Here is a 23,765-nt window from a genome sequence, read left to right as displayed (position 1 = left end):
GCAGCCCCTCAAGCCCTCCGGTGTTCTGTGGAGAATTCAGTTTCACCTCCCAGCATCCTGCTTGCTCTGCGCCTGATCTCATGGCTGCTATCACAATTTAATAAACCCTCGGTCTCAACACCCTCTCTCCACCCCCGCAAGGCCGCCACACATTCACCTAATGTCCGAGGTTTTGTTTTGTTTTGTTTTGTTTTGAGACGGAGTCTCGCTCTGTCCCCCAGGCTGGAGTGCAGTGGCGCAATCTCAGCTCACTGCAACCTCCGCCTCCCAGGTTCACGCCATTCTCCTGTCTCAGCCTCCCGAGTAGCTGGGACTACAGGCGCCCGCCACCACGCCCGGCTAATTTTTGTATTTTTAGTAGAGGCGGGGTTTCACCTTGTTGGTCAGGCTGGTCTCGAACTCCCGACCGCAAGTGATCTGCCCGCCTCGGCTTCCCAAAGTGCTGGGATTACAGGCTTGAGCCATCATGCCCCGCCTCATCCCAGAGTTTTGCTCTAAGAGGGAGCAGGATAAGGCAGTGCTGGCCAAAGGTGGTTTTGTGGTCCAGAGGGCAGGGGCAGCAGGAGTCTGACAGGAGAGGGTGAGACTGAGCTTATAGAGGAGGGAAGCGGCACCTGAGCACCGGGGCCCAAGGAGGATGGGGGAGGGGGCAGGCCGCAGAAGTCAGGGATGGGGGCGCAGGTGACTAGAAGGCTAGGAAGGAAAGAGGAGGCCCTGTGGGCAGACAGAGCCCCAAGGAGAGGAAGCCCCGGATCAAGGATCCCCAGCTCTGTGTGGGCAGATGAATGTCCACTGGATGTTGACCTGTGCCTGAACATTGACCTGAGCACCCGGTCTGACGGAGGAGACAAGCAGGGGGACGGAGGAGGGTCAGGGACTGTTGGCTAAGTTGGGTGAAGGAGAGAAAGGATTGCATGGTGGGGGTTGGGGGAACCTGACAACTGGGCATGGCAGGGCCCGAGGCCACCTTGGAGGAGGAGGCAGGTCAGCTCACTGTCATGGCCAAGGCTGAGCAAGCACCTGCAGCTGTGAATATGTTTAGAGCCTGTGGTTACCCAGGGAGGGAGATGTGATGAGGATTCTCATTTCACAGATGAGGAAACTGAGGCACAGTTAAGCAGAGGGAATCAGCCCAAGGTCGACATCTATTAAGTGGTGAAGCTGCGATCCTCTGGCTGCACAGCCCATGCTCTGAGTCACACTTTACTACCCATTGTTATTATTATTATCGCTGAAAAAATAACCCAGCCGGAGGAAGAGGAGCAGGGCATCCCAGGCAGAGGCAGAGCCTGGGTAAAGGCCCGGATCTTCTAGGCAGCAAGTGGGCATTTTGTCTCCTGGTTCGGGGGGTAGTGGGAGAGGGGCCTGGCAGGGCGTGGTGGGAGATGAAGCAGAATCGGAAGGAGTGGAAGACTGTGCTCAGACTGGAGGGTGTTGGATGCCAGGCTTGGAAATCTGGAATTTATCCTGCAGGCAGAGGGCCTCGTCCGACGCCTCCGAGCAGCCAGGGCAGAGGCATCCTGGGTGTCCAAGTGAATGTGCTGGCAGCCTCGGGAAGGTGGATTCCCTGGGGCGGGGAGGCAGGCGAGCCCTGAGCCCTCGAGGGCTGTGTGGTGGACGGGGTGGGCGGGCTGTGGGCAGGGGCTGAGAAAGAGGGCAGAGAAACAGTGAGCCCCAGCCCAGGCTTCGAGTGGGAAGATCTGGGCTGCTTCCACGATTTGGGTAGAGAAAACCGGGGCCTGGAAATGGGGATTCTGAGGTTGGTCCTGGCCCTGCCCCTCACCAGCCTGTGACCCTGCAGGTGACGTCGGGACTCAGAACCTCGGCGTCAACCTCGGTGGCACGGAGAGGAGGCTACCCATCTGGAAGGGTTGTGGTGGGGAGGCCGTGGCCCGGGCTGGGCACAGCTCGTACTCAGTGATAGGGACCCTGCCCTAGACTCGGTGCCCCTGGCACACCTGGAGCTGACCCCTTCAGCGCCCCTGCCACCCACCAAGCCTTTCCAGAGGCTCTCGGCAGTGGTTTCTCCTTCATTTAGGAGAGATTAGAATGATCCAAGCTGGCCAGGCGCGGTGGCTCATGCCTGTAATCTTAGCACTTTGGGAGGTTGAGGTGGGTGGATCACCTGAGGTCAGGAGTTCAAGACCAGCCTGGCCAACATGGCGAAACCCTGTCTCTACTAAAAACACAAAAATTAGCCAGGCATGGTGGCGCATGCCTGTAATCCCAGCTACTCAGGAGGCTGAGGAAGGAGAATCACTTGAACCTGGGAGGTGGAGGTTGCAGTGAGCCGAGATTGCGCCACTGTACTCCAGCCTGCGCGACAGGAGCAAGACTCCATCTCAAAAAAAAAAGAAGACACTGAAATCCACCAAGTTTTTCCCAGGTGAGGATTCCTTGGTAGCGGAAGTGGGGGCATGGCTGGTGGATGCCACCCTGGGTGAACTCCCCTCCTCCACAAGGGAAGCCGGGGCCTTGCCAGTGTCCAGAGGAGCCGACCTCACCTCCACAGTCGGCTCTGTAGGCTCAATTTATGCTGTCGGGAACGCTGGCCAAGTTTTGATGGGCTGTTTCCTGCCTACCTACCCCGTCGGATCTGAATTCCTGACTGGGAATAGTCGTTCCTGCCTCCCAGGGCTGTTTGGAAGAGCAATGAACGAATGAGTGAAAAAGCACTGCCCTTATCCCACACCAAGCCCACACCCGTCTCCTCCTCCTCCTGGGGCTTCTCCTCCCGGGCTGTGTCAGGCAGGGCTTCACGTTGCAGTGTGAACTCTGACATCCCAAGCAGCATTCCTTCCATCCAACATTCTTCTAAGAAAAGGCTGCCAGCCAAGAAGGTGCCTGGGGAAGAGTACAGGTTGGGAGTGCAGCCCGGGAGTCCATCCTGCTCTGCTGCCTGCCCTGAGGAGCCTCAGTCTCCTGGTATGCGGAGCAGGGAAGTTCCCCGGGCCTGCCTGGTGGGGTGGCTGCAAACAGGAAGGTTAGGAAGTGCAGGAGCTCTCAGCATGGGGTCGGGCACAGCTTTGCGGTGTTACACTGCAAACATGAAGGTTAGGAAGTGCACAAGCACCCAGCACGGGGTACAGGCACAGCTGTGCAGTGTTACGCTGCAAACACGAAGGTTAGGGAGTGCACGAGCACCCAGCATGGGCTAGACACAGCTGTGTGGTGTTATGCTGCAAACATGAAGGTTAGGAAGTGCACAAGCACTCAGCACGGGGCCAGGCACAGCTGTGCAGTGTTACGCTGCCAACACGAAGGTTAGGAAGTGCACGAGCTCCCAGCATGGGCCAGGCACAGCTGTGCGGTGTTACGCTGCAAACACAAAGGTTAGGTAGTGCACGGGCTCCCAGCATGGACCAGACACAGCTGTGCGGTGTTACGCTGCAAACACGAAGGTTAGGAAGTGCACGGACTCCCAGTACAGGCCAGGCACAGCTGTGTGGTGTTACGCTGCCAGGCTGGGATGCCTTTGCAAAGGTTACTCCTCCCGGCTCCTGTCTCCGGAGTTTGTGTTTTTCCCCTGGAGAAAGCAGGGCTAGAGGGAACGAGAGTGTCTCCAGTGTGCTGAGTGTCGGGGTGGGACCTTTCCCCATCTGGACATGGGGTTTCCTGGAGGTCAAAGCCAGAGCCTGGCGGGGAGTGAGCTCTGTGTGGGGAAAGGCAACATATTTGTGTCCTGGGACTGATATAACCAGTGACCATAAACCAGGTGGCTTATAACAGTTTCGTCCTCTCACAGTTCTGGAGGCTGGAAGTCTGCATCAAGGTGTCCTGGGAGGTCAAGGTGGTTGGGTTGCTCGATCCCAGGAGTTTGAGACCAGCCTTGGCAACATAGCAAGACCCTGTCTCTACCAAAAGTCCTAACTAGTCAGGTGTGGTGGCGTGTGCCTGTAGTCCCAGCTACCAGGGAGGCTGAGGTGGGAGGATCACCTGAACCCAGGAGATCAAGGCTGCAGTGAGCCATGATCACACCACTGCACTCCAGCCTGGGTAACAGAGTAAGACCTGTCTAAAAAAAAAAAAAAAAAAGTGTCAGCAGAGCCAAGAATCATCGTTCCTCGTCGCTTCAGCTTCTGATGGCTCCAAGTGTGCCTTGGCTTGTGGCCGCATCGCTCCAGTCTCTGTCCTCACGTGGCCCTCTCCTCTGGGTCTCTGTGGCTGCACATAGCCGCCGCCTTTTTTTTTTTTTTTTTTTTTTTTTTTTTGAGACGGAGTCTTGCTCTGTCGCCCAGGCTGGAGTGCAGTGGCTCACTCAGCTCACTGCAAGCTCCACCTCCCAGGATCACGCCATTCTCCTGCCTCAGCCGCCCGAGTGGCTAGGACTACAGGTGTCTGCCACCATGCTGGGCTGGTTTTTTTTTTTATTTTTAGTAGAGATGGGGTTTCACCATGTTACCCAGGATGGTCTCAATGGTACGCCCACCTCGGCCTCCCAAAGTGCTGGGATTACAGGCATGAGCCACTGCATCCTGCCCACATGGTCTTCTTATAAGGACATCAGTCACTGGATTTAGGGCCCACATACTCCAATATGACCTCATCTCAATTTGATTACATTTGCAAACACTTTCTGTCCGAATATGGTCACATTCATAGGTACCAGGGGCTAGGACTTTGGTGTCTTTGGAGGGCACAATTCAGCAGTTGAGCAGTCTGAATACCCAAGGATGGCCGAGAAGGGCCAGCAGGTCATTGTCAGGACAGGAAGCTTTGAGGGACAGGCACCTGTGTGGTGCTGGCCCAGCCCACCCCCTGCCCCCGTACTCTATTCATAATGTTGATTAAAGAAAAGGTGGCTGCTGGCCAGGTGTGGTGGCTCATGCCTGTAATCCCAGGACTTTGAGAGGCCAAGGCAGGTGGATCACTTGAGGTCAGGAGTTTGAGAACAGCCTGGCTAACATGGTGAAACCCCGTCTCTACTAAAACTACAAAAATTAGCCGGGTGTGGTGGCATGCACCTGTAGTCACAGCTACTCGGGAGGTTGAGGTGAAAGGATCGCTTGAACCTGGGAGGCAGAGATTGTAGTGAGCCGAGATCATGCTACCGCACTCCAGCCTGGGTGATAGAGCAAGACTCCATCTCAAAAAAAAATACAATAAAATAAAAGCAAAGGCGACTGCTGTCCATGCACGGACACTCTGTGCTGGGTCGCTGGCAGACACACGAATGGTCCTCATTAGTGTAGGGAGGACACACTGAAGCCCACCCACCTGCCTGAGTTGGAATCCTGGCCCAGTCATGTGACCTAGGGTAAGTCACCTAACCTTTCAGAGCCCCAACTAACCCACCTGTAAACTAGGATGATGGGAGTAGCTGCCTGCCTTGGAGTGCTATAGAATTCAAGGGTGGATACCCCATGCCTGGCCCATAATAAGAGCTTACTAACGCCAGGAGGAACGTGGTCTTATCTCCCCACTCCAAGGACAAAGAGACTGAAGCTTGACAGGGAAGGTATTACAGATATCAACCTAAATAACAAGCAGTGGCCAGGCGCCGTGACTCATGCCTGTAATCCTAGCACTTTGAGAGGCTGAGGCAGGCGATCACTTGAGGTCCGGAGTTCAAAACCAGCCTGGCCGACATGGTGAAACCCCATCTCTACTAAAAATACAAAAATTAGCTAGGTGTGGTGGCGGGTGCCTGTAATCCCAGCTACTCAGGAGGCTGAGGCAGGAGAATCGCTTGAACCTGGGAGGCAGAGGTTGCGGTGAGCCAAGATCGTGCCCCTGCACTCCAGCCTGGGCGACAGAGCGAGACTCTGTCTCAAAAACTAATAATAAAATAACAAGGACAGAGGAACTCTCTACAAGAAAATGATACTTCTTCAGGAATCAGGCATTGCAATGGGAATTTGCATGCCATAGTAAGCTATGTGTGTGTTCAGGGGCAAAGAAAGACAAAGGTTTTTAAAGGGAAAATTGGGAGGATTACATAATTGTTTTGAGATAAATGTCCCTGGCTACAAGGATCAATAACAAGGGCGGCACCAGCCCGAGGTTGGACAGGCAGTTGCTGAGCAGATGTCCTCACAGAGGTATTTTGGTGTGTGATTGCTATGGCCTTTGTGCAAGGTTGTGGTTTTACAGAGCCTTTTGTGGTCATTTTTGTTATCAGGCATTTTTATATAAGAAGCCTCTCTTCATGGCCTTTCCTGGCTCCATTTCTCAGGAGTTTTCTTTGTTTGTTTTTTGTTTTTGTTTTTGTTTTTGTTTTGAGACAGAGTTTTACTCTTGCCGCCCAGGCTGGAGTGCAGTGGCTCAGTCTGGGCTTACTGCAACCTCTGCCTCCGGGTTCAAGCGATTCTCTTGCCTCAGCCTCCTGAGTATCTGGGATTACAGGTGCATACCACTATGCCCAGCTAATTTTTTTGTATTTTTAGTACAGATGAGGTTTCACCATGTTGACTAGGCTGGTCTCAAACCCCTGACCTCAAGTGATCCACCCATCTTGGTCTCCCAAAGTGCACCCAGCCTGTCAGGGGTTTTTTTTTTTTTTTTTTTTAGACGGAGTCTCGCTCTGTCGCCCAGGCTGGAGTGCAGTGGCCAGATCTCAGCTCACTGCAAGCTCCGCCTCCCAGGTTCACGCCATTCTCCTGGCTCAGCCTCCCGAGTAGCTGGGACTACAGGCGCCCGCCACCTCGCCCGGCTAGTTTTTTGTATTTTTTTTTAGTAGAGACGGGGTTTCACCGTGTTAGCCAGGATGGTCTCAATCTCCTGACTTCGTGATCCGCCCGTCTCGGCCTCCCAAAGTGCTGGGATTACAGGCTTGAGCCACCGCGCCCGGCCTACGCCTGTCAGGGTTTTTTAAACACAAGTGATTCCATTTTGATTCTGACAACTTTTTTTTTTTTTTTTTTTTGAGACAGAGTCCCTCTCTGTTGCCCAGGCTGGAGTGCAATGGCACAGTCTCGGCTCACTAAAACCTCCGCCTCCCAGGCTTAAGCAATTTTCCTGCCTCAGCCTCCCGAGTAGCTGGATTACAGGCACATACCACCACACCTGGCTAATTTTTGTATTTTTAATAGAGATGGGGTTTCACCATGTTAGCCAGGCTGGTCTCAAACTCCTGACCTCAGGTGATCCACCCACCTTGGCCTTCCAAAGTGCTGGAATTACAGGCATGAGCCACCATGTCCGGCTGATTCTGACAACTTTGACACAAAGGAGGTGGCAGAGCTGAGGGCAGACCCAGTTTGGGAGATTCCAAAACCTGGCTCTCTCTGCAGTGCCATCCTTGAGCCTGAACAGTCACCTCCTTTACCTCCTTGTACCACAGAAGCACCTATTGAGAGACTAGAATCCGATTTTAAAACACCTGCCCTGAGAGAGACTTTGGAAACTGATTAGTGTTCAAGACCTGGCTGACAGGTGGGAAGGTGACTTGGAGAGAGAATCTCATGCAGGTACATGTGTGACGTCTGGTGTAGTAAGACCAGGGACCTGCTGGCCAGAGCCCCCTCCCCAGCCCCTAGAACTGGAATCCAGAACCAAAGGAGGGCACGTGTCTTGAGTGCACAGGACCAGACCACCAGGGTGCAGAAGGGCCCAGATGGAGTCCTGGTAGCTCAGCTGGTCAAGAGAAGACTTAGGGAAGAAGGTCCGTCTTCAGACCTCAAGGCTGCAAGGAGGACATAAATATATATATATACGTATATATATTTATAATTTTTTTTTTTTTTGAGATGGAGTTTTGCTTTGTCACCCAGGCTGGACTGCAGTGACACGATCTCGGCTTACTGCAACCTCTGCCTTCCAGGTTCAAGCGATTCTCCTGCCTCAGCCTCCAGAGTAGCTATCATGCACCACCATGCCAGCTAATTTTTTGTATTTTTTGTAGAGACGGGGTTTCACCGTATTAGCCAGGATGGTCTCGATCTCCTGACCTCATCGTGATCTACCCGCCTCAGCCTCCCAAAGTGCTGGGATTACAGGCATGAGCCACTATGCCCAGATTTTTTTTTTTTTTTTGAGACAGAATCTTGCTCTGTCGCCCAGGCTAGCATGCAATGGCATGATTTTGGCTCACTGTAACCTCCACCTCCAGGGTTCAAGTGATTCTCCTGCCTCAGCCTCCCTAGTAGCTGGGACTACAGGTAGTAGCTGGGACTACACCATATCCGATTAATTTTTGTATTTTTAGTAGAGACAGGGTTTCACCATGTTGGCCAGGGTAGTCTCCAACTCCTAACCTCAGGTGATCCACCTGCCTCGGCCTCCCAAAGTGCTGAGATTACAGGCATGAGTCACCACGCCCGGCCAGGGCATGAACATACTAGATGGCAGAGCTAGGATGGGACGGTGGGCTAACCTCCTGGTGGCAGGGACCGTGTCTTTCTTGTCCCTTGCTGTATTCCCCATGCAGCCTCAGTTTCTCCATCCATGAAATGGTAATAATAACAGTTGATCCTGGCTCCAAGGCCACCAGGGGGGAACATTTCTGGAGAGGGGCCCACCCACCTTTACTGTCGGTGCGCCCACCCCAGGCTTGCCACAGGGGAGCCTCTGTTGGATTCTCCAATTTGTGAAACACAACACGTGTTGCTTCTGATGGGCCTGACACCCATCCTGCCATGGGCACTAACTGGCCATGTGGCCTTGGGACAGTCCCTGAGAATTGGTGCACAGAGAGGGGCCGTGGCCATGACAGCCTAATCCCATTTGGTGCTAGAGTCACCATGAGTACCCTGGGCTCCCCCAGCATCACGGTCCTATCTCAGGAACCTCCTTCTGCCGTGCAATCACCCTGGCAGCCGTCCCCAAGCCTTGGTGTGCCCCTGTGACTGTGCGTGGATTTTTTCTGTGCCTCATAGGGCAGTGGTGTCACCCTCCTCGCCCATCCCAGGGAAGGGATGGGACGGGCCCGGATGGCAGAGACTGTGGGGACAGAGCCAGGAACTCCCCATGGCTTTCCATGCCCAGCACGTTGCCAGGCCTCTTCCCGGGTGTCCAGGACTGACCAGGCTGCTCTGTGCAGAAGGGACTTTCGGGTCTGCTTTGAGGGAACACCAGGCTTCACCACCAGGGGGCAGAAGTGCCCCTCCAGAGCAAGCAGTGCCCGGGGAAAGTGGGCAGCTGAGGTCAGCAGCTGAGGGCAGCACCCCGGGGACAGCGGGTGAGATGGAGTCTGTCTCTCTCTCCCCACCAGCCCGCAGGGCTGCAGCCCCAGCTCCGCCATTTGCTGACTCTGACCTCGGACATATGCCTTGGCCTCCCTGGGCCTCTGTTTCTCTGTCTGTAAGATGGGACTGGTCTCCCGCTTGGCAGCCTTGTGGGGACGAGATGGGGCAGTATGTTTAATGGCCACCCCTGTACCATGCCTCTAGTACCCCTCCCTGGGCCCCGAACTGGCCCCTTCAGGGGTATGCTGTCTCCCCTTGGTTGGCCTGTGTCCCAGAGATCATGATGTTACTTGTAGTGCTAACGGACTAGAGCTCAGAGTCCCAGGTTCATGAGCCGCCTTGACTTACCGGTCTGTTCCTGTCCCTGGGGATGGGAACTGAGTCCAGCCAGGGCTGAGCCAGGCTTAGGGGTTGCAGGCCATTCAGAAGGGTAGTTCTGAGGATATCAGGGTTCCCCCTCAGTGACCAGGGTCCTCTACCAGCTCCAGACACCCCGCTGGCCAGGGGTAGTTTGGAATGAGTTTGGGTGCTGGGGAGGAGAGGACATCTGGCCTGGCGACTTCTTGGAGCGGGGGCCGCTCTGGTGGCTTTGGGGATGTGTGAATGAGTCTGGAGCAGGAATGGCTCTGGTGGCTTTGAGGATGTATGAATGAGTCTGGAGCGGGGGTGGCTCTGGCAGCTTGGGGGATGTGTGACTGAGTCCTTTTGTCTCTTATTTCCTTAACAGGGGCATTTCCCTTCCCTGGTCTCAGACTCAAATGAGCCCTGCACAGGGCACCCCTCCACAATACAATTGCTGGGTCCCCCAGCCCCCTCATCAGACCCAGAAAGCCCCATAAGTGAGAGGAAGGCCCAGTGGGCACCTGGAGCCCTCGTGCCTGCTGGCAGGGGCAGTGCCCGGGTAGGAGCTGTCATGTGGGACTCAGGCCCAGCAAGGCTATCATCTGATGCTTCAGGGCGGCCAGAATCCAGGTTTCTGTGTCAGTCTCTCCGTTGTAAAATGTTGGCCGCATGCAGTTTGGTTTTTTTTTTTTCCTCCGACGCTGCAGGCCACAGGGAACACACTCAGGGGCTGGACTCGGCCCTTTGTCCCCCAGCTGCCCCCTGCTCTGAGGGTTTGTGACAGCTCTGTCCCCTCTTGGCCTCTGCCTGGGGTTTCTGGCCCCAAGGGCAGCCCGCAGCTGTGCCCTCTCTACCTGTCATGGCCCAAACCCGGAGCGGTGGCGCCTTTGCCTGAGCCTCCACTGTTCTCCTGGCACTGGGCTCTTGGGTGGAGACAGATTTTACACATCTGTAGCTGGGGCCAGGGAGAGGTTATAGCTAATTCCTTAACGCTGACTAGAGATGCCTTTTCTAAAGATATCTTTAAAATTCCTCAGCCATCCCCACCTCCGGAATTTCTGTCTGGCCGCTTCTCCCAGATGCCTGCGGCATTCCCAGCCCCGCCCCCCCACCCCCCACCGCCGCCGTTTCCCTCCTCCTGCCTCCCACCTCGGGCTGCCCATTTCTCTCTGATTTCTTATCCCAAGCAGTCAGGCCTCCCTCCCTCTCTGGGGCTGGCCTCTCCTGCCAGCCAGGCCCTGCCAGCGGTCAGCAAGCGTGGGACCAGGCTGTGCTGAGCCCACAAAGCCAGGCTCTCCCGAGAGCCTGCCTCCGGCGTGGGAAACCATTTCATCCCGTCTGGATCCCCGGCGGTTCTGCTTTGCTGCGTTTACACCAGTGGCCGTGACAGAGATTCTTCCTTACATCTGTCCAGCCTGGGCACTTTTATGAGGCATTTTCACCAATGTGGTCCAATGTAATCCCTTTATTTCTTATGAGATAAATGTTCATCCGTCCATAAAACCAAGTATCTATGAAGCACCCACTCCGTGCGCTAGGCACGGGGACTGTAGCAGTGAACAAGTTGTTATGGTTCTTGCCCTCCTGGCTTACGGCATAGGATGGAAAAAAAGTCATCAGGTGACAGAGGACGACCCCTGAGCCTAATTGAGAGTGAAGGCGGTCAGAGACAGGGGCAACTAACTTCCCTGAAAGACATTCTAGGGCAAGGGAGGGACCCGCAGCTGGAGGGCAAGCAGGTCTCAAAGGCCCCTTCGAAGAGTCAAGGATCTGGGCTTTATCCTCTGTTTTAATTCTTTTCAGAGACAATTCAGTACACGCCTTAGTATTTTTATATGTTTTGTTGTTGTTGTTGTTGTTGTTGTTTTTGGTTTTTTTACAGCAATAAGGTAGGAAATCCATGTCTGGCTATGAAATTTGGTTTGGGATCTAAAAGATACAGTGTTCCTGTAAGTTTGAGAGTGTGGGCTGGGCACAGTAGCTCATGCCTGTAATCCTAACACTATGGGTGGCCAAAGTGGGAGGATTGCTTGAGTCCAGGAGTTTGAGACCAGCCTGGGCAACATAGCAAGACCCTGTCTCTATTAAAATATTTTTTTTAAATTGGCCAGGGAGCCAGCTGTGGTGGTTCACACCTGTAATCCTAGCATTTTGGGAGGCCGAGGTGGGAGGATCACCTGAGGTCAAGAGTTCGAGACCAGCCTGGCCAACATGGTGAAACCCTGTCTCTACTAAAAATAAAAAAAATTAAAAAATTAGCCAGGCATGGTGGCAGGTGCCTGTAATCTCAGCTACTCAGGAGATTGAGGCAGGAGAATTGCTTGAACCCAGGAGGCGGAGGTTTGCAGTGAGCCATGATTGCACCATTGCACTCCAACCCGGGCGACAAGAGCGAAACTCCATCACACACACACAAAATTATCCAGGCACGGTGGCACATGCCTTGTAGTCCCAGCTACTCAGGAGGCTACCATGGGAGGGTTGCCTGAACCCAGGAGGTAGAGGCTGCGGTGACCACGATGGTGCCACTGCATTCAACCTGGGCCACAGAGTGAGATTCCGTCTCAAAAAGAAAAAGAAAACGTGTACAGCACTTGACGGTTAGTTTACAAAGCACCTGTTGCTGCCTGTAGGCCCCCAGCTGCCTGTGAGATAAACCGGTCCGTTCCACTTTACTGAAGAGCAAGTTTGTCTGTTTATGGCTCTGTCTCCCAAAGACAATGGTATTTATGTTTATGTCTGGAACACAGGAGGTGCCCAGGAAACACTGGTTGATTTGCACTAAACAAAGACTCTTCACGAGGCTCTCTTACATTTTATTTTTATTTTTATTTTTATTATTTTTTGAGACAGAGTTTCGCTCTTGTTGCCCAGGCTGGAGTGCAATGGCGCGATCTCAGCTCTCTGCAACCTCCGCCTCCCAGGTTCAAGCGATTCTCCTGCCTCAGCCTCCTGAGTAGCTGGGATTACGGGCATGCGCCACCACGCCCGGCTAATTTTTGTATTTTTAGTAGAGATGAGGTTTCTCCATGTTGACCCAGCTGGTCATGAACTCCTGACCCAGGTGATCCTCCCACCTCGGCCTCCCAAAGTGCTGGGATTAAGGCACGAGCCACCACCTCTCTCTTACATTTTATATGGGGCTTTCCCAGCTCCTGGAGCTGTGGCTGTCACCCCCCATCTGATGGAGGGGTCAGGTGAGCCTTGTGGGAATCCCAGAAGCTGGGGACTGGGAAGGGCCCCGTGCAAGGGGCTGGACGCTCCCTGTGGTGAGGCCCAACTTTGCCGTTTGTTGATTGCACAATGTTGGGCAAGTTATTTCACTCTGCGAGCCTCAATGTCCTCAACTGAAAAATGGGGAGAATAATAACCTCTGCCTCACGGAAGTAGTTCATGTTAGTTCATGTGAGGAGATCAGACATCTAAAAGTGCTCTGCAAAGCAGGCAGGAAGCACCAGCTGTGCCCTGCCTTCACTGGGATCACTCTGCCCCCACCACAGAGACTTGGGAAGCTCTGCTTGGTTTTACCATCCAAGAGACCTGGGGGTGGGGAATAAGGAGCAAACCCTCTACTTCTTCAAGCCGCCAATCCAGCAAATCCTCCAGGCAGCCAGGCAATGCTGAAGTCCCCCTCCAAGGGGGTGTAGGCTGAGGCCGGGTGGGGTGGGTTCTTGGGCAGAGGTGCCTGGAGGGGAGTGAAGGCCTCTACCCAAAGTCCTCATGAGAAGTGGGCGGGGAAGCCTGTGTTCAGGTGAGGGGTACGGAGGCACCTTTGTGGCACAACCTTTGCGAGGAGGGACGTAAGGGAGAGACCTCCGGGGCCGGGGTCGCTGGACATCGTGTGGACGCGACCGCAGTGCCGGGCGGGGGGCGGGCGCTTGGGCTTGGGCCCTGCGCCCCGAGCGTGTTGGTTTCCTGTGGGCACGTGGGGCCCTCGGAAGAGGGGAGGAGGGCGAGCACGTCCCCAGAGGGCAGACCGAGCGGGGCGTCGCGGCAGCTGCGGCCGCGGAAACGCCGGCTCCGCCTCTTGTACACGCCCCCTCGCCTGAGGCCCCGCCCCGCCCGCGATGCCCCGCCCCTCCCGTCCCGCCCCCCCCCCTCCCGTCCCGCCCCCCCCCGGGGCGCCGCGACCCGCCCCCGCCCCCGCCCCTGGGCCCGCCCCCGGCCTGCGTTTGCGCCGGGTCCGTGCTGGCCGCGCGCCTGGCGCTCCACGCTGAGTCGCTCCGTGCAATGATTAACCCGGCGGGGCGGCAGGCGCGGGACCCGAGACAGAGGCGCGGGGCCGGGGCGGGACCCCTCAGGGCCGCTCGGCTTCCTGCTCTCGCCCGAGTTTCCGCGTAGAGGGCGCAGCGCCGGCCCGGGGCCCTTGGCGCGGCGTGGCGCAGGGCGCGGCGTGGGGCGCGCGTGGGCGCGGCGCAGGCGGCCCGGGTCACCATGAGGACTCTCCGCAGGTTCAAGTTCATGAGTTCGCCCAGCCTCAGTGACCTGGGCAAGAGAGAGCCGGCCGCCGCCGCGGACGAGCGGGGCACGCAGCAGCGCCGGGCCTGCGCCAACGCCACCTGGAACAGGTAAGGCCGCGCCCTCCCGGCCAGCTGGAGGTCCCGGAGCGAGGGGAGAGGACCCTCGAGCCGTCCGCGGGCGAGGGGCCGCCCCGAGCCAGGAACCGTGCCGAAGGCGGCGCGGCGCTTCACAGTTTGCAAAGAACTTGCCCTGCCGGAGTGGTGCGGCCCTGGAGGAAAGTTCAGTGCAGCGTGGTTCCAGAACCCAGGAAAGGGAGCGAGGCCCGCCAGCGCCCGGGGCTGTCCCAGAAGCGCCCGGCGGGTGGGCGGCGGGGTGGGCCGGGAACCCGCGTGCCCGCCTCCCACCCGGGGTCTTTCCACGTCTCCACTCCGGTGCTCGTGACAACCCGGGAGGTTAACGGAGCAGGAAGTATTTTTCCCATTTTGCGGTTGAGCACAGGAGCCTCGGGGCTCAGTGGGTGGGTCGCGCAGGCTTCCTGTGTCTCTTTAAGGTCCCTTAGGCTTTCCCTGGAGAGGCCCCCTGTCCTCCAGCTGTCAGCAGGGGGTGCGGCAGCTGCGAGGCATTCTTTAGAGGACCCTCCTCCAGGGGTCATTCCCAGACAAGCAGGGGCCTGGGAAGCCCCTTCCCCCAGCTTTGTTTGAGGAGCAAGGCTGGGATCCGAAAAAGAAACGATTTATTTAGTGGAACTCGCCAGTGTCTCTGCTCCCTAGGAAAATGAGAGGCAGGAGAAAGTGGGGGAGGCTGTGGACGCTGCCCCTCTCGCCCCCACACCTGGCAGTGAAATCTTGCCAGATGCTCCACCGGCTGTGGTCTTGGCCACCAGGAACCCGGCTGTCACTTGGACACACGTTGTTTTCAGTTCATTGAATGCATTGTGAGCCAGCGAGATCCTCTTCAAACGTGTTCTCTTCTGTCTCTGAGTTGCAGACTGCTAGAGGGCTGGCAAGTGCCTGCCTCCGTTTCCCTGTCCTGTCAGTGGATATTCGCATTCCTCTCTGTGGGGGAGGGCTGGTGTGGGAACAGTGAAGGAAGGACTCCTGTTGGGAAATCTCACTGAGCCAGCGACTCCGCAGTGTCTTTTTTTTTTTTTTTTTTTTTTTTTCTGGAGACGGAGTCTCGCTCTGTCGCCCAGGCTGGAGTGCAGTGGCCGGATCTCGGCTCACTGCAAGCTCCGTCTCCCGGGTTCACGCCATTCTCCTGCCTCAGCCTCCCGAGTAGCTGGGACTACAGGCGCCCGCCACCTCGCCCGGCTAGTTTTTTGTATTTTTTAGTAGAGACGGGGTTTAACTGTGTTAGCCAGGATGGTCTCGATCTCCTGACCTCGTGATCCGCCCGTCTCGGCCTCCCAAAGTGCTGGGATTACAGGCTTGAGCCACCGCGCCCGGCCCGCAGTGTCTTAAGAGCTGTGTTCTCCACCAGGCACGGCGGCTCACACCTGTAATCCTAGCACTTTGGGAGGCCAAGATGGGAAGATTACTTAAGCCAGGGAGGTCGAGGCTGCCATGATGCCACCACTGCACTCCAGCGTGGGTGACACAGCAAGACCCTATCAAAAAAAAAAAAAAGTATTCTTCTCCAGTATTGAGATGAAAGCCATCTCTTTCTCCTTGTTTCTCTGCTGTGATTTAGAGGAAAGAGGTAAATAGACTTATTTCAAATCCCAGCTCTGCCCTTTCCCTACTCTGTGGTCTTGAGCAAGTCACTTAACCTTTGTGGTCCTCAATTTCCTTATCCATAAAATGGACCCATAATAGTACCCACCTGACGGGGCTGTTGTAGGGATGAAATTTGAACACGCAAAATAAAGCCCTCAACACAGGGCTTAACACATAGTAGATCCTCTGTACCTCACAGCTCAAGCCCAGACTCATGCAGGGGATGGGTGTCGGGGTGTCCCTGTAGGGATGGCGTTTGGAGGGCTCCACAGGAGTCAGCCAGCTCCTGAGCACCCACCGACAGCCACTTGGTGAGCTCCCTCCCACCCCCGAGTTGGGGTGTACTGCTGCGGGTCCCCAGACAGGTGGGGGCAGTGGCTGTTTGCTGGCTCAGAAGGCTTAGACACTGCCATCACCCCACCTTGGGTGACCCTGGAGTGGGCTCAGAGTCTCAAGTGTCTTCTCAGAGGTCAGGGAGGCCTTGCAGGCAGAGGCTGCCTGAGTCCCGCCCCCAGATTTCGCTCAGCAGCCTGGCGGATTACAGAGGAATGCCAGCCCCTCCCTGCAGCACCTTCAGGGCTCCAGGTCTCCCAGCCCTTAGGCCTGCGTCAGCTCCCACCGCCCCGGGCAGCAGGGACACAGCCATTTCCTGCACTCCTCTTCTGTGCCACGCCCCAGGCCAGACCCGTTCACCGCCCTTAACTGACTTTGCCACTCTCCTAGCCCAGTGAGGGAGGTATTACCAGCACCCCCCACCGAGAGAGGCAGAAGGGCAGAGAGAGCACCCAGGAGACCTGCCCAGTTCATCCATCGCCTGCGCAGGATGTAGCAGAGCCTGCGCCCGGGCTCTCCTCCCCAGCAGATGTGGGAGATGGAGCCAAGAGAAGGCAAAGTGCCTTCCCCAGCCAAGTCCCTGAGTGGAAACCACAGGGGGCAGGGCACCCCTTCTGGTCCCTGTCTGCCTGCTCCTGCTTCTAGCAGTGCTCCCTGCCAGGGCCCCCCAGGACAACAGGTCTGTGCAGGGTCAGGACAGGCGTGTCATTCTGCAGGGCCTGGCTTGCCAAGCCTTGTGCTCCTCATTGTGAGTCTAGTACACACCCCCTTTTATCTGTGTGACTGTATTAGCTTCCCAGAGCTGCTGTAACAAAGATCACAAACTTGGTGGCCCAAAACAGCAGAAATCTGTTCCCTCACAGTTCTGGAGACAGAAGCTGGAAGTCCAGGTGTCACTACCACCAGAGGCTCTAGGGGAGGAGCCTTCCCTGCTTCTTGCAGCTTCTGGTGGCTCCTTGGCTTGTGGCTGCATCACTCCGATATGTACCTCCCCATGGCTTTCATTTCCATGTCCAAGTCTCCCTCTCCTGTCTCTTTCTCTTTTTTTTTAATTTTTTTCTTTCTTGAGATGGAGTTTCACTCTTATTGCCCAGGCTGGAGTGCAATGGTGCAATCTCAGCTCACTGCAGCCTCTGCCTCCCAGATTCAAGCAATTCTCCTGCCTCAGCCTCCGGAGTCGCTGAGATTACAGGTGCCCACCATCACGCCCAGCTGATTTTTTGTGCTTTTAGTAGAGACGGGGTTTCACCGTGTTGGTCAGGCTGGTCTCAAACTCCCACCTGCCTCGGCCTCCCAAAGTGCTGGGATTACAGGTGTGAACCACCATGCCTGGCCTCTTTTTTTTTTTTTTTTTTTTGAGATAGAATCTTGCCCTGTCGCCCAGGCTGGAGTGCAGTGGCACAATCTCAGCTCACTGCAACCTCTGTCTCCTGGGTTCAAATGATTCTCCTGTCTCAGCCTCCTGAGTAGCTGGGATTACAGGTGTGCACCACCATGCCCAGCTAATTTTTGTTTTTGTTTTTGTTTTTTTGAGATAAGAGTCTCACTCTGTCACCCAGGCTGGAGTGCAGTGGTGCAATCTCGGCTCATTGCATTCTCCACCTGCGATTCTCCTGCCTTAGCCTCCTGAATAGCTGGGATTGTAGGTGCCCACCACCACGCCCAGCTAATTTTTGTATTTTTAGTAGAGACAGGGTTTCACCTTGTTGGCCAGGCTGGTCTCAAACTCCTGACCTCAGGTGATCCACCTGCCTCGGCCTCCAGAAGTGCTGGGGTTGCAGGCGTGAGCCACTGCACTGGGTTCCCTCTCCTTTCTCTTGTAAAAACACTAGTTATTGGATTTAGGGCCCTTCCTTCATTAAGGACCATCTCCAGATCCTTAATTAAATACCGCTGCAAAGAACCTATTTCCATAGTGTAAGGCTTGCTGTGTCATGAGAACTGAATCCAAGTCATTGATTGATTGATTCATTCATTCATTGACTGTGCTGGCACTGGGCTGCTCAGGACATAAATTCAGAGAACAACAGCCTCCTGGAGCTGAGAGTTTCCAGAGGGAGGCATTGGTGAATAAACAAGGAGGCAAGTAAACGCAGGTGGGCTTGGTGCTGGGAAGAAGGCGAACCAGGGGCGCTGGAGTGCTGAGCATTTCCCTGGGCGTCTGCCTTCCTTTCTTTCCTTCATGGAGGTTGATTCTGTAGGTGTGCAGGAAATGTTTGGTTTTTCTCTTTTGAGAGAGGGTCTTGCTCTGTCACCTGGGCTGGAGTACAGTGGCACAATCATGGCTCGGGCAGCCATGACTTCCCAGGCTCCAGCGATCCTCCCCTCTCAGCCTCCCAATTAGCTGCAGGTGTGTGCCATCACACCGGCTAATTTTTTTTTTTTTTTTTTTTTTTTTTGTATTTTTGGTGAAGATAGGGTTTCGCCATATTGCCCAGGCTGATATCGAACTCCTGAGCTCAAGCAGTCCACCTGCCTAGGTCTCCCAGAGTGCTGGGATTGTAGGCATAAGCCACTGCACTGGGCCCAGGAAGTGTTTGTAAGGGAGCTGTGGATGCCAGGCTGGCCTGCCGGCTGGGCCCCCCGTAGACAACATAAACCAGGACTGCAGAGATGGTTTCCTGAGTGCCTACTCCTTATGTATTGGTCCCATTTTGCCCCTAGCCTGTGACAGGTCTGCTGCTCATTGCGAAGGCTGCAGAGATGTGTCCCCATCAGACTCTCCCAGGCTGGTGGGGTGACAGATAAAGACATGAAGGCTGATGTGCCATAACCCTGGCACCCCCATCCTTATTCCCTTCCTTCCTTCCTCCCTCCCTCCTCAAGGGCCCCTGGTCCCTATTCCCTGCTAGCTCCCAGGCAGCTCCACTTCCCTCCGCCCTGGGTCTGGCCCCTGTCCCTGCAGGGCCTCCAGCCATGAAGGTCATGCTCTTGGGTTGTGGGGCCAAGTTGTGCTTTCACATCTTCCCACTGGAGGAGGAGGTGGGACGGGAGTGGCCACTGGGGCGTGCCCTGCAGGCAGAGCTGAAGTAGCCCTGGGGAGGGCCTGTGTGGAGGAGGGCCTGTACGCCAGCCTGAGGAGCCGGGGCATGAGGGTGCCCTGCTTGGAGGCTCCGGCAGGGGCAGGCGGCCCAGTGACCCCTCACTAGGCCCCAGCCGCCAGCATGCCCTCGGAGGACTCTGTGCTTGTGCCCTAGGCCTGGCCCCAGCCTCTGCCTCCTGGCAGGGATACATCTTGCCATCCCCTCCTGCCTCCCCCAGCCCTGGAGGCTGTAGAGAAACTTCCAAAAGATGCCGCAGATCCAGAGCAGGCCCCCAAATGCCATGAGGGCATGTGGGGGTACCAAGCCCTCTGAGCCAGTGCCCCACCGGACCATGAGGGCACGTGGGGGTGCCCAAGCCCTCTGAGTCAGTGCCCCACCAGTTGCCCTCACCTCTGTCCGGGGATCCCCAGCAGGGCAGACCACTGCAGGAGACCCCAGCTGGGGGTGGGAGGAGCTCCCCAAGCCCCACCCCTGCAGTCCACCCCAACACAGACCCCTCCATGTGTTTGGGCCGAAGGGCCTCAACCATGATGGGACACTTCCTCCTTGCCAGGCCTGTGTCTCCCAAATGCTTGAGGCTTTAGAGAGCCAGGCCTACCTCCCCCTTGAAGTGGAGGCCCAGGCAGGCAGGAGTAGTGCGTGGCCCCAAGATGCCGGCCTGGTGCAGGGCCGGTGATGACTCACTTCTCACTCACTCCGCACAAATCCACCTCCAAGGCTAGGGTGACTGTCTTCAGCCTACAAATGGGGAAACCTGGCTGGACGTGGTGGCTCATGCCTGTAATCCCAGCTACTCGGGAAGCTGAGGCAGGAGAATCGCTTGAACCTGGGAGAGGGAGGTTGCAGTGAGTGGAGACCACGCCACTGCACTCCAGCCTGGGAGACAGAGCGAGACTACAACACAAAAAACAAATAGGGAAACCAATGCCAGAGGAGAAAAGGGACTCAAAATCCCCTGCTAATGTCAGGGTCTGGGGTCTGAACCCAGGTCTAACATGGGGCCAGGACACAGGGACACATGTGGGTTCATGTTCCGGCTGGAGCCAGGGTGAGGTGGGTGTTGATGGCAAGAGCTGGCTTCCATAGCTAGGGTGGGAGCACAAGGGCAGGGCCCTATAGGACCTTGTCTGCACTCCCTAGTCGTGGACAGGAACCAGCTGAGGCCGTGACCACTCCAGCCACCTGCCCCAACCCTGCACCCATGTCTCTCCCAGCAACACTGTGCTCCTCATTACATAGCAGTGGTACCACCTACACCCCGACCTGTACTGGGCCCTGTGGATGAACTTTCATTCCCCACAGCAACCTTTAAGGTGAGCTCAATACTCCCATTTTGCAGATGAGCAAACTGAGGCTCAGAACGGTACAGGGAGGTCAAGTGCGGTAGCTCACACCTGTAATCCCAGCACTTTGGGAGGCCGAGGCGGGTGGATTACCTGAGGTCAGGAGTTCACGATCAGCCTGGCCAACATGGTGAAACCCCATCTCTACTAAAAATAAAAATAAAAAATTAGCCCATTGTGGTGGCGGGCGCCCATAGTCCCAGCTACTCGGGAGGCTGAGGCAGGACAATCGCTTGAACCTGGGAGGTGGAGGTTGTAGTGAGCTAAGATTGCGCCGTTGCACTCCAGCATGGGGGACAGAGTGAGACTCTGTCTCAAAAAAAAAAAAAAAAAAAAAAACAGTACAGGGACTGCCCAGGTTCATGCAGTGAGTTGGGGCGGAAGCTGGGATTCAACCTAGGTCTCACTAGAAGCATGTGCTCATAGGGGTCTCTGAAGGCCAGAGGATGTTGGCTGAAGCCTCCAGGCTGGATGGGGGCCTGGACACAGTGAGGGGGCCTGTGTCTGGCTCCCCGCCACCCCTGCCTGCGGCTCCCCACCACCCCCTGCCTGCTTGCTCTGGGTCCCAAGCTCCCTGCCCCTTGGAAGCAGCCTGGGCAGATCTCTTGCCCTAGTTCCCAGAACCTGTGGCTGTGAGGCTTTATGTGTTGAAAAGGACTTTGTAATCACAAGGGTCTGTGTGAGGTAGAGGCGGGGGTAAAAGGGACAGGGATGCAGTGACGGACTCAGAGAGCTGGGAAAGTGTCACACTGCTGGCTGTGAAAATGGAGGAAGGGGCCGTGAGCCGAAGAATGTGGGCACCTCTGGGAGATGGAAAAGGCAGATATTTCTCCCCCAACCCGAGCCTCCAGAAGGAACAGCCCCACCAACACCTTGATTTTAGTCCAGGAAAATGGATTTAGAACGTCCAGGCCAGGTGCAGTGGCTCGCACCTGTAATCTCAGCACTTTGGAAGGCAAGTGCGGGCGAATCACCTGAGGTCAGGAGTTCAAGATCAGCCTGGACAACATGGTGGAACCCCATCTCTACTCAAAATACAAAAATTAGCCGGGTGTGGTGGTGCACACCTGTAATCCCAGGTCCTCTGGGGGCTGAGGCAGGAGAATCGCTTGAGCCCGGGAGGCAGAGGTTGCAGTGAGCTGAGATTGTACCGATTTGCACCACTGCACTCAGCCTGGGTGACAGAACGAGACTCCATCTCAAAAAAAAAACAGAAAAAAAGAACTTCTGACCTCAGAACCACAAGGGAACAAATTTGAGTTGTTTTCAGCCACCAAGTTAGGGGTGATTTGTTACGGCAGCCGTGGAAACCCACACACTGAGCGACTCTTCTTCCCTCGCGTGCGCGGTGGTACGCCGCTCTGACCCCCCACCCGCACCCCTCCCCACCCTGCCTCGTGCTGGGGAGGCGGAGGGTGGAAGTGGGATGTGAGGCAGAGGGGCCTGAGGATGGGCAGGCAGCCAAGGGGAGCCACGGGCACGGCACCGTCCCCCTCCACGGCCTGTTCTGGACAGACGGGGCGGAGCCCAGCTTTGCTGAGTGAGCCTAGGTGCCCCCATACAGCCCTAGGGTAGCCCCAGCCAGGGTGGCCACAGGCAGGTGCCCTCACATCAGCCCCAGGGCCTCAGCCCTTCTTCAGCCCAAGCCCCAGCGGCAGCAGATCTCAGCACTGCCAGGCACCATGGAGCCTCCCTAAGGGTCGTGCCCTTCTCTCCCTCACCTGCACCCGCCCAGCGCTCAAGAGGGGCTGGCCCCCCTGCTGGGACTTGGCCTCAGGAGGACTTACCCTCCTGGGGTGTGAGGCCCTGCCCTGGGAGGGCACTGCCTGCTGGGGCTGGGGGGCTTCCTAGAGGAGGCCGTCCACATCTGGACAAGGGAGGTCAAAGCCACGGCAGTGTCCCATGTGGTTTCCAGGGGACATTTACACCTGCACCAACTGGGCCTGTCTGTTGGGCCCGGAGGGGCAGCTGGGGTTTCGTTTCTGTTTTGGGAGATGACAGGTCATGTGAGACCCTCCCACCCTCCCCGCCCTTCCTCTATCCCTGAGTGGCCCGCAGCGGAGGCTTTCTAGTTTACCAAACACCCATCCCCCACCGGCTCCAAGGGTTTGGGTGGGGGTGGAGAGGAGCAGAGGTCCTGAGCGGCCTGGGGGTGGGGGAGGGGCCTCTGCGGGTGCCAGGCTGTGTGACTCTGTCTTCTCCTGTAACCTGGGGCCCGGTGGTTAGAGGACTGAGAAGCCACAGAGTAGGTGGGCCCAGGCCGGGTGTGGCCAAGGAGTGGTAGATGCAAGCCCCACCCTATAGCTTCACGGAAAAGGCTGCAGGGCAGGGCAGGGCAGGGCATGGCATGCTGACCTTACAGCAACCCGGGCGGTGGCACTGTACTGAGAAGTCCATTTTCCTGCTGGGGACCCTGAACCACTGAGTGGTTAGGTGGTAACTTGGCCGAGTTACCCAGCCTGTAAGTGTAGTGCTGGGATTCAAACCCAGGCCTGCACCTTGGACCAACCTGGGGATGGGAGGAAGTTCAAGGTCCTCGGGGGGAGGAGGCAGGGGTGGGGAGTGTGGATGGGAGAACGTCCAGGACAAGGAGCCCAGGAGAGGCTCAGGCCCCTGGGTGGGGAAGGGCGTGCCACGGCATTTGTGGGCAGGTGTTCTCGGGCAGGTGCTTGCTGAGCTTTGCTCTGTGCAGCCAGAGTGTGAGGCTAGGTGGGGCGTCGGGAGGTCTAACCGTGAGCCAGGTAGACCCTTCCTCCCCTAAAAAGAAGACCATGGTCAAAGTAGCTCTCCCACACAGCTGCAAGCAAGGGCAGGTGGAGGGCGAGCCCCAGGCAGAGGGAACAGCGGGACGGAGGCCCGGCGCGGGAAGAAGCCACAGCAGCTCCAGCCTGGGGCCTCAAGGGGATAGTGAGGAGGGCTGTGTGAGTGACACCAGACCCCAAGAGGGCCGCAGGTCAGGGGGAGAACTTCTTCCAGAGGCCCTAGGGTGTAGAGTCACCTCTGGCAGGGCGACCAGAGTGGGCTAGAGGCCTCCAGGATGTTTAATGAACAGGAAAGAAGGACAGGCTGCTCAGGGCAGGTCACTGAGGACAGCAGGGCTGAAGCCTGGGACCCACTGTGAGCCTTGGCAGCCCTGGCGACACCACTGCACTGTCTCCTCTGCCTGAATTGGGTCCAGCAGTGGCTCCACCATGCACTGTAAGGGAGGCCTGGGCTCCAGGAGAGAACTTGGGAAGGCGCCCCTGAACCTCCATCCAGGGTCTGGAGACAGTGGCTGGGAGTACCTCCGCCTGCCATATCCCAGAGGCCCTCCCAGCCAATGCAGGGCTCCACCGTCTCCAACCCACCCCAGCAGCTGCCACAGGGCTGGAGGGCGTCTGCAGCTGCCAGGATTGCAGGGTG

General features: G+C 56.6%; 1 protein-coding gene across 7 annotated transcripts in view; it reads left to right on the top strand.

The window, feature by feature from the left end:
• PRR5 (proline rich 5) overlaps window positions 1-23,765 on the top strand; it is a 69,903-nt gene that overhangs the window by 18,782 nt on the left and 27,356 nt on the right. For 3 of the 7 annotated variants that reach the window (XM_077949364.1, XM_077949362.1, XM_015150548.3), the window contains exon 2: window positions 13,919-14,035. The exons of 1 other annotated variant lie outside the window; for it this stretch is intronic. In XM_077949364.1, coding sequence (XP_077805490.1) covers window positions 13,929-14,035 — 107 coding nt within the window. In that variant the 5' untranslated portion in view covers window positions 13,919-13,928. Of the gene's footprint in view, window positions 1-13,537; window positions 14,036-22,688; window positions 22,825-23,765 lie in introns of those variants that run through there. 3 more of the 7 variants (XM_015150546.3, XM_077949363.1, XM_077949367.1) reach the window with 3 other exon arrangements.

This window comes from Macaca mulatta, chromosome 10 (assembly GCF_049350105.2).
Source record: "Macaca mulatta isolate MMU2019108-1 chromosome 10, T2T-MMU8v2.0, whole genome shotgun sequence".
NCBI classification, from domain to species: Eukaryota; Metazoa; Chordata; class Mammalia; order Primates; family Cercopithecidae; genus Macaca; species Macaca mulatta.
Note: the sequence above shows the minus strand (reverse complement) of the source record. Positions and strands in the feature narration are given on the sequence as shown.